This window comes from Camellia sinensis, chromosome 10, assembly GCF_055761805.1.
Source record: "Camellia sinensis isolate YWXY chromosome 10, ASM5576180v1, whole genome shotgun sequence".
NCBI lineage: Eukaryota > Viridiplantae > Streptophyta > Magnoliopsida > Ericales > Theaceae > Camellia > Camellia sinensis.
The window spans coordinates 19,761,387-19,777,313 of record NC_138970.1 but is presented as its reverse complement, the minus strand read 5'-3'; the positions used below and the strand labels follow the sequence as shown (position 1 = coordinate 19,777,313).

Below are 15,927 nucleotides of genomic sequence, written 5' to 3'. Positions count from 1 at the left end.
GGAAATATTACAAGGGTTTGGCATAAATACATTGAACTTCCTTAAATTTTAATTTACACGACACTTGAAAGAAATCAAATACAACTTAGATGATGATGATGATGATAAAAATATTAAAACAAATACCCATGAACCCATCAACCTCCACAACCAACCAAAGATTTCAAGAGCTACAGCCATGATCAGAGATATTGGATGCCTTTGCAAATGACACCAAACTAGGAAGAAAATAGACAACATGCAAAAAAGAAGCTTTTGCTTCACAAATTCAAATTTAAAAAATAAATAAATTACATTTAGTTGCCATTTAGTACAATATATAGCACAAAGGATGTTCTCAATTCTATATTTGATGATACCCTTCATATATCCAGCTGGTCAAGGTTGATCATGCTTGCAGAGCTCTGTATAAGTTCCTTCCTATAATCCACCTAAAACAGCAAGCATAAGAGGAATTGATTATCTTCATGAACAAGGATACTAGATTATGTAGTCAGAAAGATTTAAAAACCACCACAAACCACCCTTTTTTCTTTTCTATTGCGATTTCTGGATTATTATATGATTGTTTTTTAGCTTTCCATATAAGTGGGACTAGAAACACCACCAGTAATGTGAATGACAACAAAGGGAATTGTAGCTAGCAACAAGATAGATTTCTCAAGGCAATTGAGAAGCCTAATCATCTACAATCTAAGAAGCACGGACAAGGTAACATTTTGTGTCCAATACCAATACAACACAACACTCGTCAGACACTTCTCAACACTAAGACACACATAAAACATATTACAAATTTGAATAAAATAACTTGAAATCTAAATAATAAAATAAAAACAATGTAAATTTATAATTATTCTGCTCCTTTAAACTTTAAAATTTATTATATTTTACTTAAATATTTATATACGACTCTTTTCTTTCTTTATTGGCACTGGGATCTCCGGATCAAAACCTGGCTAATCCCTAGAGATGCATAGACCCTCGGCAAGGAATTTTTCGCAAGTGCACCACAGTTAATTCAAAGGTTTTTCCCAGTCCAATGGCCCCAAAGAATTGTTAGCACTTAAGAGGTTTCGATCCCTGAACCTTCGAGAGAGCACACCCCCAAGACTCAAGTCCTTACCACCAGGCCAACCCCTCGGGGTTATATGTATATATATATATATATGACATATAATAATTATTTATCCCTATATGACATATTTTGCATCTGTCGTGTCCTATATTTTACAAAAAAAGAAATCGTGTCGGCATATCTATTGTTGTGTCCGTGTCCATGTTTCTTAGCCTGCAAAACTATATTATATGGCGAGAAAAGTTGTCATACAATTTCCCACTAACAAAAGACCCAAGTGTCTCTGTCTCAATAAATGTGGATATATATAATTGTCACGAGTATTATATGCAAGAACCGCAACATAAGCTACATGCATGATTTGCATACCCGGGAACCCATAAGAGAGGAGAAAACAACATTTGCTTCTGCTGCATCCTCTACCATTAATTGCTTTAGCAGTCTTTTCTCTGGATCCAATGTTGTTTCCCATAATTGTAAAGGCATCATCTCCCCCAAACCTGTGTTCCATTCAATTGCGGTGAATGTCACATTCATTAAAAAAAAAAATCATTCGCTAAGAAAGGGATCAGAATAGAAAGGATTTGCAAAGCCCTCAGGCACCAAAAATATCATATTTTTTTTATTGGTCATACCTTTGAACCTCTGAATGTTGTAAGATGCATTTGAAGGGAAGGACCTCTGTAACTGTTTTAGTTCCGCATCATCATAGCAATAATATGTTTGCTTTCCCCTCTCAACCTGATCATTTTGACAAGAGAGAACAAACTTTTGTGTAGTTACTAGAACATTTTTTCAATTGGACCCATCAAATTCAAAAGCACACCTTGTATAAGGGTGGCACGCCAACATAAATGCAACCTTCATCAAATAAAGCTCTCTGCAAGGAACAAAAACTAAATAAACCAAACTGCTTTTGAATTTTTTAGGCATTTCAAGAAAAAATTTATTCTTTCTTCTCTTTTTCAGACCAACAAAATTTAATAGATGATTATCTCAACTATCTACCTGATATCTATAGAAAAATGTCAATAGTAAAGTGCGGATGTGAGCACCATCCACATCAGCATCTGTCAAGATTATAATTTTATGATAGCGGAGAGCTTCCTTTTTAAAATCCTCTCCCTAAAACCAGTAAAATTCAGTCAACAAAATAGGTGAAGCATCTGAAACGAAAGGAACTAAGATTTTGAAGATTATAATTAAATAACCTTTACTCCAAGTCCCAGACCAAGAATAAGATTTTGAATCTCTTCATTCTTATACATTGCCGCTTCGTCCTTTCTTTCAATGTTCAAAATTTTACCCCTCAAGGGAAGAACAGCCTGCATCAGGCCACAAATAGGTATGTTTTAGTAGTCAGGACTGTCATAGATTTCCTGAAGAATAATGCATTTATAAGCTATGATGATTGAGAAATAAGTACAAAGGACATGTCCTGCACAAGTTAAACTAAAGTTCCCTCACTTAAATTATGATTTTTTTCATTCAAAACTTCAAGTTTACAAGAAGCATGAAACATATTCCGTAACACAAAACATTATCAATCATTGGCACATATTCTACATGATTAATATGGCACACAAAAGAGAGACAGAGATATATATATATATATAGAGAGAGAGAGAGAGAGAGAGCAAAAAATTTCATGGCTAACCATATCTCATGTATTGTATGTGTTTTAACTTTTAATTCTATCTTATATAAAATAAATAAATAAGCCAATAAGTGATACACATAGGTCACAAATTACAAACAAAAATAAAATATCCACCTCAAGCAAGGTAACCAAGCACGGGACAAGACTCCACTAATACCATGCGCGCGCGCACACACAGCATACAATTCTTTATTGATTTTTCCTGTTTCTTTTAGATTCTTTTGTATTCTATTAATATTACCATTATCGTAATTATTATTACTATTTCTTGTGGCACTGGGGAGGAAAAAAATATTTCCAGAAGTGCTGCCTAAGCCGCACCATAATTAATTAATGGAAAGTTGACTGAAAAATTTTGTCCATGAGAGCAAATATAAATGAGTACAAGATACACAATTTAGCAAAGCAAACTTTACAACAAAATTATCCAAAAGAAGCTTCAACCATTTCTTGCGCTAAGAGCTACAAAAAAGAAAAAGTCAAAATTTCACCTGGAAGCGCCTATCACGCCCTTGTTTTGCACTGCCACCGGCTGAATCTCCTTCAACAATAAATATTTCTGCAAAATAAAAATGAACTTGAAATTGGTTGGTCAAGTTATTACAAAAAACTTCTCCAAACCAAACCTAAGACAACACCTTTCCACAAGTTATGAAGTTAATAGATCCAAAGACATCTATGAAGTACCAGTACGGACACTTCATTTAAGTTGCAGTATCCGTGTCTGACACTTGTAGGACATAGACACTCCTTGGACACGCAGGGACACATGACACATTGGGACACATGTGGACACGCCACATGGCATGTTTAATTTTTAATATTTTTCTTTGGACATGTTGGGGACACCCCCGGACATGTTTGTAATACTAACTAGGACATCTCTTACCTCTCTTCAACCTGAGTACCAAATACTAACTAGATATTATTAGCAATTAGCAATCCTAAATAGCATACAGTTGAGAAGAGTCATGCTACTCGGAGCAAAGGAATAATTCATAACCATATTTCTACACTTTTCTCAACATTGAAAAGAATACAGAGGAATCGGTATCATATAATAAACTTATGCAGTTCAACCCCAGAAACTAACAATAAATTTACCTAAAAAACACTAGATAAATGATTAAAAAGCCACTTGGATTGACATTTGTTATATATCCTTAAAAACATCCCTGCAACAGAACTCCAATTGATAATAGAAATATCATTAAAAACATCGTTGCAACAGAAAACCAATTGACATTTGTTATAAAACTCTACCCTTTTTTAACTTCAATGAAAGAATAAACAGAGGATACCAGAATCTTCAGGATTTGTGGCTGAGCAATCGGCTAGCTTTCCAGGAAGAGATGAGGATCTTAAAACACTCTTTTGTCTCACCAATTCTCTTGCCCTCTTCGCTGCCAGAGCTGCCTAAACATGGAAGAACATGCATGTGACTAGTGAGAGAAATAATCAAATTTTAGATATGACGGCAATGATCAGCTAGAAGGGACAGAAATGCACCCAAAGGATTGTGAATAATATATTCTTAGGGAAGAGCAGCTCAATCAATCATATAATTTAATTGTGACAGTCATGATTCACGCATTTTAATTATGGTACCTTTAGACAGTCATGATTCACGCATTTTAATTATGGTACCTTTAGAGCATTAAGGGACTTGGAAAGGATTGAATCGAGTACATCTGGATGCAACTCCAAGTATTCAGTGAGATACTCTTGAACAGATTGATCAACCACTTTCCGCACCTCTGGATTTCCCAACCTTGTCTTTCAAGGATAGACAGAATAAGCAGTAATATAAGATATTCCAAACAAACGAAAATGGAAATTGGTGATCTCAAACTTCAAAATGTGCATTGATGATCATAAACTTCATGTTGTTGAAAGCATTATTTATGACTGAAAGCATCAGTGACCACAAATGTAAAGACGAAATCGGTAATACCTTTGTTTGACCTTCAAACTCTGGATCTGCAACTTTGACAGAGATTACACATGTTAATCCCTCCCTCACGTGCTCACCACTTAAACTAATATCCTTCTCCTGGATTGGATCAAACAAGATTTTAATATTCAAAATAAATAGGCCAGAACCAAAGATATTCGTTGACAACAACAAAAAGCCAAAATAATAGGCCAGAACCAACGCACCTTGAAAATTTTTGATTTCTTCCCGAGGTTGTTGAGAGTTCTTGTTAATGACGCCTTCATACCATCTATGTGAGTACCGCCATCAATTGTACGAATGCTATTAGCGTATCCCAGCATTGTATCTGAATATGCATCAGAGCACCTACAACAAAGATTGAGAAGAGAACTAAATTAGCTGTAGGCTACACAATTGGCAGCTTTGCACATAACACTGGTTTATCAGACCAAAGTTTGAAGCAAGAAATCAAACGCTTTTGGCATTTGAGAAAACCATATACTGTTCTCTCCCAGCTTGTAAGAAATCCTAGCTCATGCAAATGCATCAAGAAGCATGTAACAAGATAGTGAACGAGTGACACATGGACTGAATCTATTGAAGTGGTCTCTGTATTTTCTCGTGGACTAACCAAAATAAATAAATTTGAAAGAAGAAATTGTCAAGAGATTCATGAAAGAGAAAAAATGCAACAAGAAGAAAGAAAGAAATAATTGCTCACCACTGAAGAGCCACATCAATTCTGATTCCATCTGCTTCTTTTCTAAAACCCACAATATCATGAAGTGGTTTCTGGATCAAAGAACTATCAGTCACTTTACAGTCAAGACTCAAGCATAATGCAAATGTCAAACCAAGGGTTGATGCGCATGACAATTATCAGTTAACTGAAAGATGGTAAAAATCCTTTTACCAAATAATCCCAGCCAGCTTTCACATATCAAGAGATAAATAAGCATCAAAATGTTACATGATTATTAGCAGTGGTGTAATCAGCGTTCGGGGAATGACAAGACTTTCAGGCACAAAAGGTGGATTATCAAGGCTGCAAATAAAAATTTATCCAGTTGATGCGTTCAAGTCATAATAGTCATTAGATTTATCACCTATTCTAATTTTCAGTTTTTATTTGACTTTCACTATTAGAAATTTAGTTCATCTAAAACTGGGAGAAGGTTATACATTCTCTTTTCAAATAAGTTGGGAATAATAACCCTACATAAATGGTAAGACAATTAATTTTTGACGATTTAATATCACACTATGACAATAACGATGTGCAAGTAACCACATAATTAGTCGTCCTTTGGTACTTCAGTTTGGATACAAAATGGTGTAAACTTGATGGAAGAATAGGGAAATGGAATACTAAAAAATTAGGACTCCACGAGCGTAGCAAAGAAGTAGTATTGGAAAAACATATACATAAAAGTTAGCTCACTTTGTCGGTATTTAGCCACTTCACATACTCAACCAATCCCCCAGCATAGTAGTATTCACTATACTGGTTCTTCTGTGGATCCGTATCCTCTTTCTTAAGAGCAATAATAATCTGCAAACAGTGAGACAAGGGCAGTGTATAGTAAAATAAAAAGAAACAAAAGTCACAAAGACTGATGGCACATCAAGAAAATGAAATTAATAATTAACCATTAAAATATTAATACTAGATAGCAAAGGATCCATTTCTGAAAGATCTGAAATGTTAGAGCAGTCAGCAGGAAACTGAAGGACCAACAGGAAATCAGTGTTGAATGACTAGCCATTGAGCCTTAATAATCCCACAACATGCTAGATAACATTCCATAGTTTGACACATACAATCTTCTAGCATCATCATATGGAAACAGGTATACTGCAAATACAATATCCATTCACAAAACGAATATGCAGCAAAGGAAGCTGCAAACAGAAATCAGATTTGACCAATATTTGGAAAAGATGCAGCAAGTTACCAGATTAAAAAAAAATTTAAAAAAAATCTACATTTGAAAAATAAATGAGAAGTTTAAGAAAAAAAATTAGAATAACAACTCAGAAGGTTTAAAGATGTCACAGAACAATAAGCAGATGGTAAAGACTGTACCTTAGGGTTTAAAAAAGCCAGCTCCCTAATCCGTCCAGCTATAGTGCTGTAATCAAACTGAATTGCAGTAGTGAATACTGCAGAAAAGTTCATAGTTAGACAAAGACTGTGAAAACCCCTAAATGCAATTATTGCTACAAATTGAATCAATAGAATCATCAAAAGCATGCCGGGTTTTGAGAGTCGAGACTAACTTGTTTTGTCAGGCCAAAACTTAATGTGTGTCCCTTGGCGGTCTTTTGACTCATCAGGAAGCTCATGACACATTAAAGTTGAAACAGGCTTTCCACGGGAATATTTCTGCTGGTATTCCATTCCATCACGCCAAACAGTAACTTCTAATGCCTGCAAACCAATACATGTCAGAAACAAATGATTCGATCCTAAGTCGATTGGTGCCCACAAACTGTAAAATGTATATATAAACAACAAAAAAGAGAAAAAAAAATATGAAAGAACTGAGTGCGCACCAGCAAGCAAAATGTAGAATATAGCACTTAGTGTTGATGTGATGGCCAGGGAGACACAATTAACACAGCCCACCCTGGGCCAGAGTAGTTACGCTATTATGAAGAGTGAGTTGGAGCATAACCTGTGGTCCAAGGAATTTGGGGATTATTGTGCAAGCCTAAAAGAGATATCATTCATTTTGTAAACAAGTAATGTGAATGACACCAGAATAAAGGAGTCTCAACATTTCTATGACCCGGGAACCAGCAAACTGAAAGTCACAGAACAGGGAAGTAAGACTAAGGGTCATTCTGAGTTGAATTTCAAGCATTAGCTAGGCCTGAAAAATGGAATCATCTACAACTGCAAATGAAACACAGATACACCATCCCTCCTAATCACAAAACAATCCACTAAAACAACCTCTTTAGCCCTACCCATCAATCTGCCTATAACATCAACCACTAAGGTAAACAGTAAGGGTGACAAAGGGTAACCCTTTCTCAGCATAGATGTATAAAGCTCATTTCATCATTACTTGAAACTTGAAATGAAGGCCATCATTTTAAATGTTTCCACCCTAGTGCAGGGATCCATAAGTGGAGACCCCAAGTTAATTGACACCAAAATATATATATATATAATATCATCAAAATTATAGTAACCTAAAGCCTACTCCACTGCCAAAAGGAACTCAAAGGCCCACCGAAACCAACAACATTAAAACGAAAGAGAAAACCATGAATATATCTACATATCTCAACCAGCTTGAAGGGAATGGCCAAATAAAGTTATAAGAAAAGAAAGTAGCACCTCAGATAATGCATTAACAACAGATAAGCCTACACCATGTAGTCCCCCTGAGACACTATAACCACTACTTGAACCACCAAATTTCCCACCAGCATGTAAAACCTGCACAATTTAATCGTCATACATTATTGCCACCATCAGCCAAGTCAAAAAACAATTTGTCACATTTCAAATGCAGCTACCAGATATATGTATGTATATTGTAACATACATACATACATACATAAAAGCCCATATATCTGCAATCTTTTCTTATACATAACACGTACGTGAAGATTGATGTGCCACACAGCATTGCATCTTATTTTAAGGATTTCCTACAACCGCGTGCCAGTAAGGAATTGAACAGCTGCTCTATTAATTAAAACACACTGTTTTTACAGTGCCAACTAATAATACTATTTTAGGTTAGGAACTTAGGACAGAACAACTGTATATCTAAATGACCTCAAAAGTAATAGCAACTAGATGGTTGTTTTGCTTCACAAATTGTGTGCTCTTTAGGAAACAATATAACATGCACAAAATTTTATGCAAACATATAGTAAAAAGATTCAAAGTGGCCCCTTGAGAACTATTCCAGGTGAAATTCCATCTTGATCCCATAACCGTGCAGTCTACTTACAACGTTAAAATGGAATTGGTAATTTATGCAACAATACCGTCAAGACAGTCTCCAAAGAAGATTTTTTTGTCACTGGATGCAAGTCGATTGGAATCTGCAATGCACAAGTGAAACATGGAAGTAAGTGAAAAGTTGCAATAGCACATGAATGTCAGCTTCAAAGAAATTACTCCAAGCACAATCTAACAACATAAAGTAATTGCAAAGTAGTATTTTGAGATAACCCATTTTAGTAAGTAAATAGAAATCACATAACCAGTTCATTTCAAAATCATAATAAGTATCAACTATAAACATGGTGAAATCAAAAATACCATAAAAGTAAAAAAACAAAAAATATATATAGAAAAGGTAGCAACCACCCCTATAAGACATCTATGGTAATTATCTGTTATAGTTTTGTGTTTTGCTTAATTGTTTGAAGGGTATTTATGTACTTGGGCCAACTCTATCTAATACAAATACATGTATCCCAAGGGAGAGAACCCTAAATTTTTGGTCTCTCTCTATTCAATGAAACCAATGAACCACACAAGCTGATCAGATGCATGGGGGCAGAGAGCTCATTAACCACATATGGGCTCTTTTCTTCTTGTTAGTGTACATTGAACTTGGTATCATAGTGTCATTCTCTTATATTCTCGTATTGTGGACTGAAAGGATATGGTATTCTTCATTTACGATTGATATGTAAAAATATATATATATATATATATATATTAATAATAATAAATAAATAAATACAGCAACATGATTGACTTGAAGAGTAGTGTTCACCGATAAATTTTTCAAAATTTTCTAAGTTCATTTGATATATTTTTTCTATTTCTTTGATGTTCGAAAAAATATGGCCTATTTTTCTAAGATCTTCAATCAACCTTGGCTTTGATCAAATGAATGCTTGTGAAGACTCTTCTCTGGTTGTTGACCACACTGTTGGGAACGTTACCCAACCTTGTTTTTCAGGCTCCAAGGAGGTCCAGCTAGGGTGTTGTGAATACAATGAGTTTTTTCCTCTAGTTTTCTACAGTTGTTGGTTTATCTGAGTTGGTTTTGACACTATTTCAGTTGTTTTTATGGTTGAGTTTTGTCAGCTTTGTGAGCATTCCTTGAGATTTTCTGGGTTTGTGAGACATATTGAGGTGTTAAATTTGATGTATGGAAACAATAGAGAGAATGAAATATGTATTGATGATTGATATTATTGATTGATATCTTTATTGTGTTGTGTTTATTACAATTACAAGGATTCCTATTATATAGGAGTGTGTTTGGGAGTAGGTGGAGAGTAGGTGAAGTGGAGGAGAGTAGGTGAAGTGGAGGTGGTAGTGGTGTAGTGGGTTAGGTTTAGTGGAGTAGGTGAGGTGGTAGTGGTGGTAGGTTTATGGTAAATTCTAACAGCCCCCCGCAAACTCAAGGAGGATAGGAACTAACCAACTTGAGTTTGAAGAGAGTTACAAAACAAGAAAATACATAAAAATAAAAGAAGATAGGAGACACTGTATGGTCGTGTCAGACCGTTGGTGAAGGTGTCATAACGTTGTAGAGGACACTGTATGGTGGTGTCATAACGTGTAGAGGACACTGGATGGTGGTGTCAGACCGATGTAGAAGACAGTTTACGGGGTCATGTCGGACCGTTGTAGCAGACACTGTGTGGTCGTGTCAGACCGTTATTGAAGACAGTTTATGGGGTCATGTCGGACCATTGTAGAAGACAGTTTATGGGGTCATGTCGGACCGATGTAGAAGACAGTTTACGGGGTCATGTCGGACCGATGTAGCAGACACTGTTGTGACAGTTGTTGTGACAGTTTACAGAGTCTTGCTGGACCCTTGTAGAAACTAACCGGAATCAATGTCGGGACAGTTTACAGAGTCTTGTCGGACCCATAAAGGAGCTAACCGGAATCAATGTCGGGACAGTTTACAGAGTCTTGTCGGACCCTTGTAGAAACTAACCGGAATCAATGTCGGGACAGTTTACAGAGTCTTGTCGGACCCATAAAGGAGCTAACCGGAATCAATGTCGGGACAGTTTACAGAGTCTTGTCGGACCCATAAAGGAGCTAACCGGAATCAATGTCGGGACAGTTTACAGAGTCTTGTCGGACCCCTTAAAAAATCGCACCCTCAAAAGGTGTGCCCAATTTGGTCAAAAGGCGTGCCATCAAAAGGCGTGCCCAATTCATCAAAAGGTGTGCCGGACATGATGGCGAGGCACGTGGGCGCCTTGGCTTGCGTGCCCGTTTGTCGGCTGGTGGCAAGAGGCGCGCGATGCGCGTGGCTGCCTCGGCTATAAGACGGAGGTTGAGGCTGAGGCAGAGAAAAGCTGCGAAAAAACCTCTGAAAAAAAAACTCCGTTGTGCTGAGAGAGAGATTCTGAAAAACTCTTCGTTGTGCTGAGATATTCTGTAACACTCTGTTGCCCAGAAAATGGCCTCGTCCTCGTCTTCCCGTGGACTGCTCACCCTCTTTCCCGACCTCAACGAGTCAACAAGAGAGAGAACTGGTGCGGTGGCACTGGAACCGCAACCAAGTGCCCCGGAGTTTGCTCCGTTGAACTTTTCGATGCGGTCGGTGGAGCAAAGAATGGCAGTGCAGTCGGATGTGGAGGCCAATCAGTATACTTTGAAGGCATGTGTGGAAAGCATGACGGCGGTCACAAATTTGTCGCACCGGCTGCAGAGCAGGACAAATGAGGTGCAACAGTTAACCTCCCAGCTGGCTCTGCTCCAACGCATGTATAAGGATGCGCGAGCAGAGGTAAGTGTGCTAAAGGCGGAAAATAAGGAGCTGAAGCGGAAGGCCACCGTGATGTTCCGATTTGGAGGTCCACCATATGCTGTAGTGGAGGAGCAGGGAGGAAGCAACTTGCTTGGTGGTCTAGGAAGCACGGAGGCAACACCGTCAAGGGCCGCCCAGGACGGAGGCAAAAAGAAAAGACCGGCGGCAGAGTAGAGAAGAAGTGAGGTCGATGTGTGGCCGCTGCAGAAAAGAAAACAAATCTACTGTTTTTTTTTTTTTTTTTTTTTGTTTGGTAGAAATGTGATCGGGGTTAATTCCCTGTCATGAATAAAACGATGTGTGGTTTGTTTGTGTTTATGATTTTTTTTTTTTTTTTTTTTTTTGAGCAGAAATAAGAAAAAAAAAATTAAAAAATAAAGTGAAAGAAAGAAAAAAAAAAACAAAAGAAAGAAATAATAATAATATGTTTGAAATCATAATAATAATAATAATAATAATAATAAGATGTTTAAAAAGTGGGGCGGTGGAAAGAAAAATAAATAAATAAATAAAAAAGAAAGAAAAGAATAGCCAGCTGGGAGAATATTTTAGAATAAAAAAATATAGATAATATATTCCTGAAGAGAAAAAGCTGAAAAAGAGAGAAGTGGTGATGAACTTGTACGTGGCCCAACTTTTAACAGACCCAACTTTCGCATACGTGGGTGTGCTGGAGTGGGTTCAAAAGTGGACTGATAATGAGTACGAAAAATAAAATAAAAAAAAGAAAAGCAAAGTGGGGTGAGGATGGGTTCAAAAGTGGACTAAAAAACATGAGTGTATGTATTGATTATTTGAGATAATAATAATAATAACTTTATTGATTGAAAGCTGTGCCTCTGGAAAAGCTGTACCCTTTCCCCCCGATACAATAGCTCCAGCGTGACCCATACGCCGGCCTGGTGGAGCAGTGAGTCCAGCAATAAAAGCAACAATAGGCTTTTGAGTCCCACTTTCCTTTACAAGTGCAGCCGCATCCTCTTCAGCTGTACCACCTATTTCACCAATAAGAACGATACCTTCTGTCTGAGGATCAACAAGAAACTTCTGCATGCAATCAACAAAGTTTGTCCCATTAAAAGGATCCCCACCAATACCAACACAGGTTGATTGGCCTAGGCCAACAGCAGTTGTTTGGAGTCGGCATCGGCGTTGGTCGGCGAAATCGAGCTCCGATGTGCCTAGATCTCTGGTCGTTGGTTCCTCCGGCTTGCTTCCGGTGACTGGCCTGTGACCGCGTAGGGCTTGATAGGAGCCGAAGGCCTTGTCGCATACACGACACTTGTAGACGGGCTTTGAAAACCAAGAGGTTGCTGCGGTGGGTGAGTTGAGAGCTTCGAGAGCCATTACAACTTAGTGAAGGTATGTGTAGAAAATAAGCGGAATAGGTTGAGGTCCGGCGGACGGCTAAGGTGAGGTTGCCGCCCGCCGGTGAAGCGAAAATATTAGGTTCTAAACCTGCTCTGATACCATGTTAAATTTGATGTATGGAAACAATAGAGAGAATGAAATATGTATTGATGATTGATATTATTGATTGATATCTTTATTGTGTTGTGTTTATTACAATTACAAGGATTCCTATTATATAGGAGTGTGTTTGGGAGTAGGTGGAGAGTAGGTGAAGTGGAGGAGAGTAGGTGAAGTGGAGGTGGTAGTGGTGTAGTGGGTTAGGTTTAGTGGAGTAGGTGAGGTGGTAGGTTTATGGTAAATTCTAACATGAGGAAAATGGTAACATATTGAAGACAGTCAAGTAAAATGATAGCACAACAATGTGCAAAGAGCAAAATTGAGAAACTTGACTAGCAGAAGGATTGATGTCAGTCTGCAAAAAAAAAAAAAAGAGTATAATGTGAGAATATAGTAAAGCATCAATGTCAAGGACGTTAATGCATCCCCTGTGAAGAAAACACTATAATTTGTCCATCATCAACTCTTTACACCTAAGAGAACTCCAAATTGGCTAAAAAAAGTAGAAGATAACTCATACCCCACGCCCGTTGTCCGTAATGCTCACTGAATTGTCTGCATGTAAGACAACATCTATCTTTGAAGCAAATCCTGCTTGGGCCTCGTCAATAGCATTGTCCAGTATTTCATAAACCTAAAAGAAGTCAACGTCAGTGGATCTGGCAACTTCTATTTATGTCAAACAGAATTACGCACATTGAGAAGTATTAATGAAGCAATGGCAAAGAGGTAAAGAATATACCAAATGGTGCAAACCACGAGGTCCAGTGCTTCCAATGTACATTCCTGGTCTTTTTCTAACAGGGTCTAAACCTTCCAGTACCTGATTAAATGAGGAAGCCACAATGAAAAAACACAAACCAGCACTAAGCAAACAAACAAGATCATACAAACAAAATCACAAGATACACACAAAAATACAAATCTATAGAAACCAAAATCACCCTCCAACCCCAAAATATATATATATATAAACAAAAAGTACATGGTATTATGTGAGTTACTAATTTCTTCATGGGAAGAAACGTGATTTCGGAAGAGCTATCTGCGACAAAACAAGTGCATCCATGAGTTGCTGGGAATTTACAAATCACTAATAACAGCAACAAAAGCAATGATAATACTCAAAGCTCTAATGCCCTTATTGCCTCTATGGATTGATTAATATATGACTTATTTTGAACTTATAAGAAATGCATATCATAGCCACAACCTGGCAATGCTGCCTTTCAAAGGTTAATTGTTTTGGACTACTCAAGATTTGCATATGATATATCCAACAACTCACCTTCAGACAAATTTGTTACAATTTATACAAGTGTTCAAGATTGATTTTAGAATTTGAACAGTGAATGCTACACAACTCTTTGTTGGCACTAAGACAATTGTGGTCGTATGATGGTTGTATACTAATACAATATGAAATAATTAATTCGTTTTATAATTTATGCAGTTTTCTTTCTTTTCTTCTCATTGGTTTGCTGAAACCATTCTACCATAATCACGATTTCTGAAGGATTTTCTTTATTATACTCCACAACTATATCAATTTCAATGACAACTACACTGCCAATTCTTTCTTAATAAAGCATTCAAAGACTTCGAAAACGTTCAAACTGACCAACTGAACCTGCCTCTAAAGAACCAATTATCTATAGCTTTCTTCTTTTTTTTGGGGGGGGGGGGGGTGTTAAATTTCCACTACTCACTCAAGTTCAAACATAGATAAAATAATTAAGTCCTTAATTTGAGAAAATACTCCTGTGATTATCATCCACCTTTACATCTATCTAAACTAACTTATTCATCACAACTTCTTCATCCAACAATAAGCCATTAAAGTAATGTTCAAAACTCTTTGAAGTAGCCCATCAATTTACCTGAATTTGTTCAGACCCATACGCTTTCGAGCTCGTACTTTCCTGAAAAGCTTCGGTGGTAAGGCTTGAAGCCATAAAAGCCCTTGAAGACACTGCATTTCGAACCCTTCTCAATCCGAAACTTGTCCTGTAACAACAACAGATCTTGTCAAAGCTTCGTTTGGGTAGAAAGGAAAAGAGGGGAAAATAATCTAGAAAGTATTTCCATTTTAGATATGGCAATATTAGGGATATTCAACCAGAAGTTTTACTATTTTCATTTTTTAAACACAGCAATTGATAAGACACTAAAACACGATAGTTGAAAGTGAATTCTTCATCGTTTTCCAATGTTTTTTTCTCAGAAACCAAACAGGGTGTACCTGGTTCTGAGGAGGAGGGAGGGAGGAGAGAGAGTGAAGGATGAGGAGAGAAAAACAGTGTGGGAGTGAATAGAAGAGTATATGACGAAACGTGAGGCCATTAGTCGAAGAGAGAAATTTAGAGGAGGCTTCAGAAGGGCCATTCAAGTAGGGAGAAACCAAAAAAGTTTCTCGCGTTTTCTGGGGCAAGAAAATTGGAGTTTTCACTTTGGGTGACAGAAGATCAAACAACCTCTCAACCCTACTCTCTTTTTTTTCTTTAAAAATAAATAAACCTTTGATGGTAAGAGCCTTTAGAATTAAAAATTTTAATAAATAAGGTGTTAATATAGAAATTAAAGATTGAAGGTCGAATTTCTATGATTTGAAAATTTATTTAGTATTTAATATTTATTAGAATTTAAGTGTTGAATATAATCTACATGTTTGATATGTAAAAGCAGAACATTAATTTTCTTATTAGTGGTGGGTTGATAGCGCCGCGGTGAAGGAGTGCGAGGGGTAGTAGTCGCATCAACAACGGTTCCGTGGGGGGTAAGACGGCGGTGGCATAGCGTTTTAGGCCCCTTTTGGAGGTGGCTTCTCATATTATGCCTGTTTGGCATAAATTATTTATAGCTTATTTAAACTTTTAGCTTAATTTAAATTATTTTGATGTGTTTGGTTTAGCTTATAGTTTATAGCTTTGTGGAAGTCAGAAATCAGCTTATTCTTTGAGTGGGGCAGAAGATGCTTTAAGAATAAGCTAGAAATCAGCAGAAGATGCTTTAAGAATAAGCT

General features: G+C 37.0%; 1 protein-coding gene across 1 annotated transcript; it reads right to left on the bottom strand.

Annotated features, from left to right (window-relative positions):
• Positions 1–239: 239 nt before the first annotated feature.
• On the bottom strand, positions 240–15,617 carry LOC114258936 (DNA gyrase subunit B, chloroplastic/mitochondrial). The gene is made up of 21 exons (XM_082890959.1): positions 15,148–15,617; positions 14,786–14,912; positions 13,648–13,728; positions 13,426–13,539; positions 8,686–8,742; positions 8,024–8,125; positions 6,955–7,105; positions 6,761–6,837; positions 6,116–6,226; positions 5,396–5,466; positions 4,899–5,040; positions 4,693–4,791; positions 4,386–4,514; positions 4,040–4,154; positions 3,230–3,297; positions 2,290–2,403; positions 2,087–2,203; positions 1,905–1,958; positions 1,714–1,819; positions 1,448–1,578; positions 240–431 (listed from the first exon to the last, which is right to left on the bottom strand). Exons 1-21 carry the CDS (start codon positions 15,288–15,290, stop codon positions 363–365), a joined length of 2,178 nt encoding a protein of 725 aa, XP_082747085.1. The 5' UTR covers positions 15,291–15,617; the 3' UTR covers positions 240–362.
• Positions 15,618–15,927: the final 310 nt, after the last annotated feature.

Bases quoted from the DNA above. Each gene is read 5' to 3' on its own strand.
- LOC114258936 (XM_082890959.1), bottom strand. From the start codon at position 15,290: ATGGCCCTTCTGAAGCCTCCTCTAAATTTCTCTCTTCGACTAATGGCC. The intron at 8,743-13,425 runs GTATGAGTTATC...TGTGCATTGCAG, and splicing joins TTACGGACAACGGGCGTGGG to ATTCCAATCGACTTGCATCC. The intron at 8,126-8,685 runs GTATTGTTGCAT...TAAATTGTGCAG, and splicing joins CTTTGGAGACTGTCTTGACG to GTTTTACATGCTGGTGGGAA.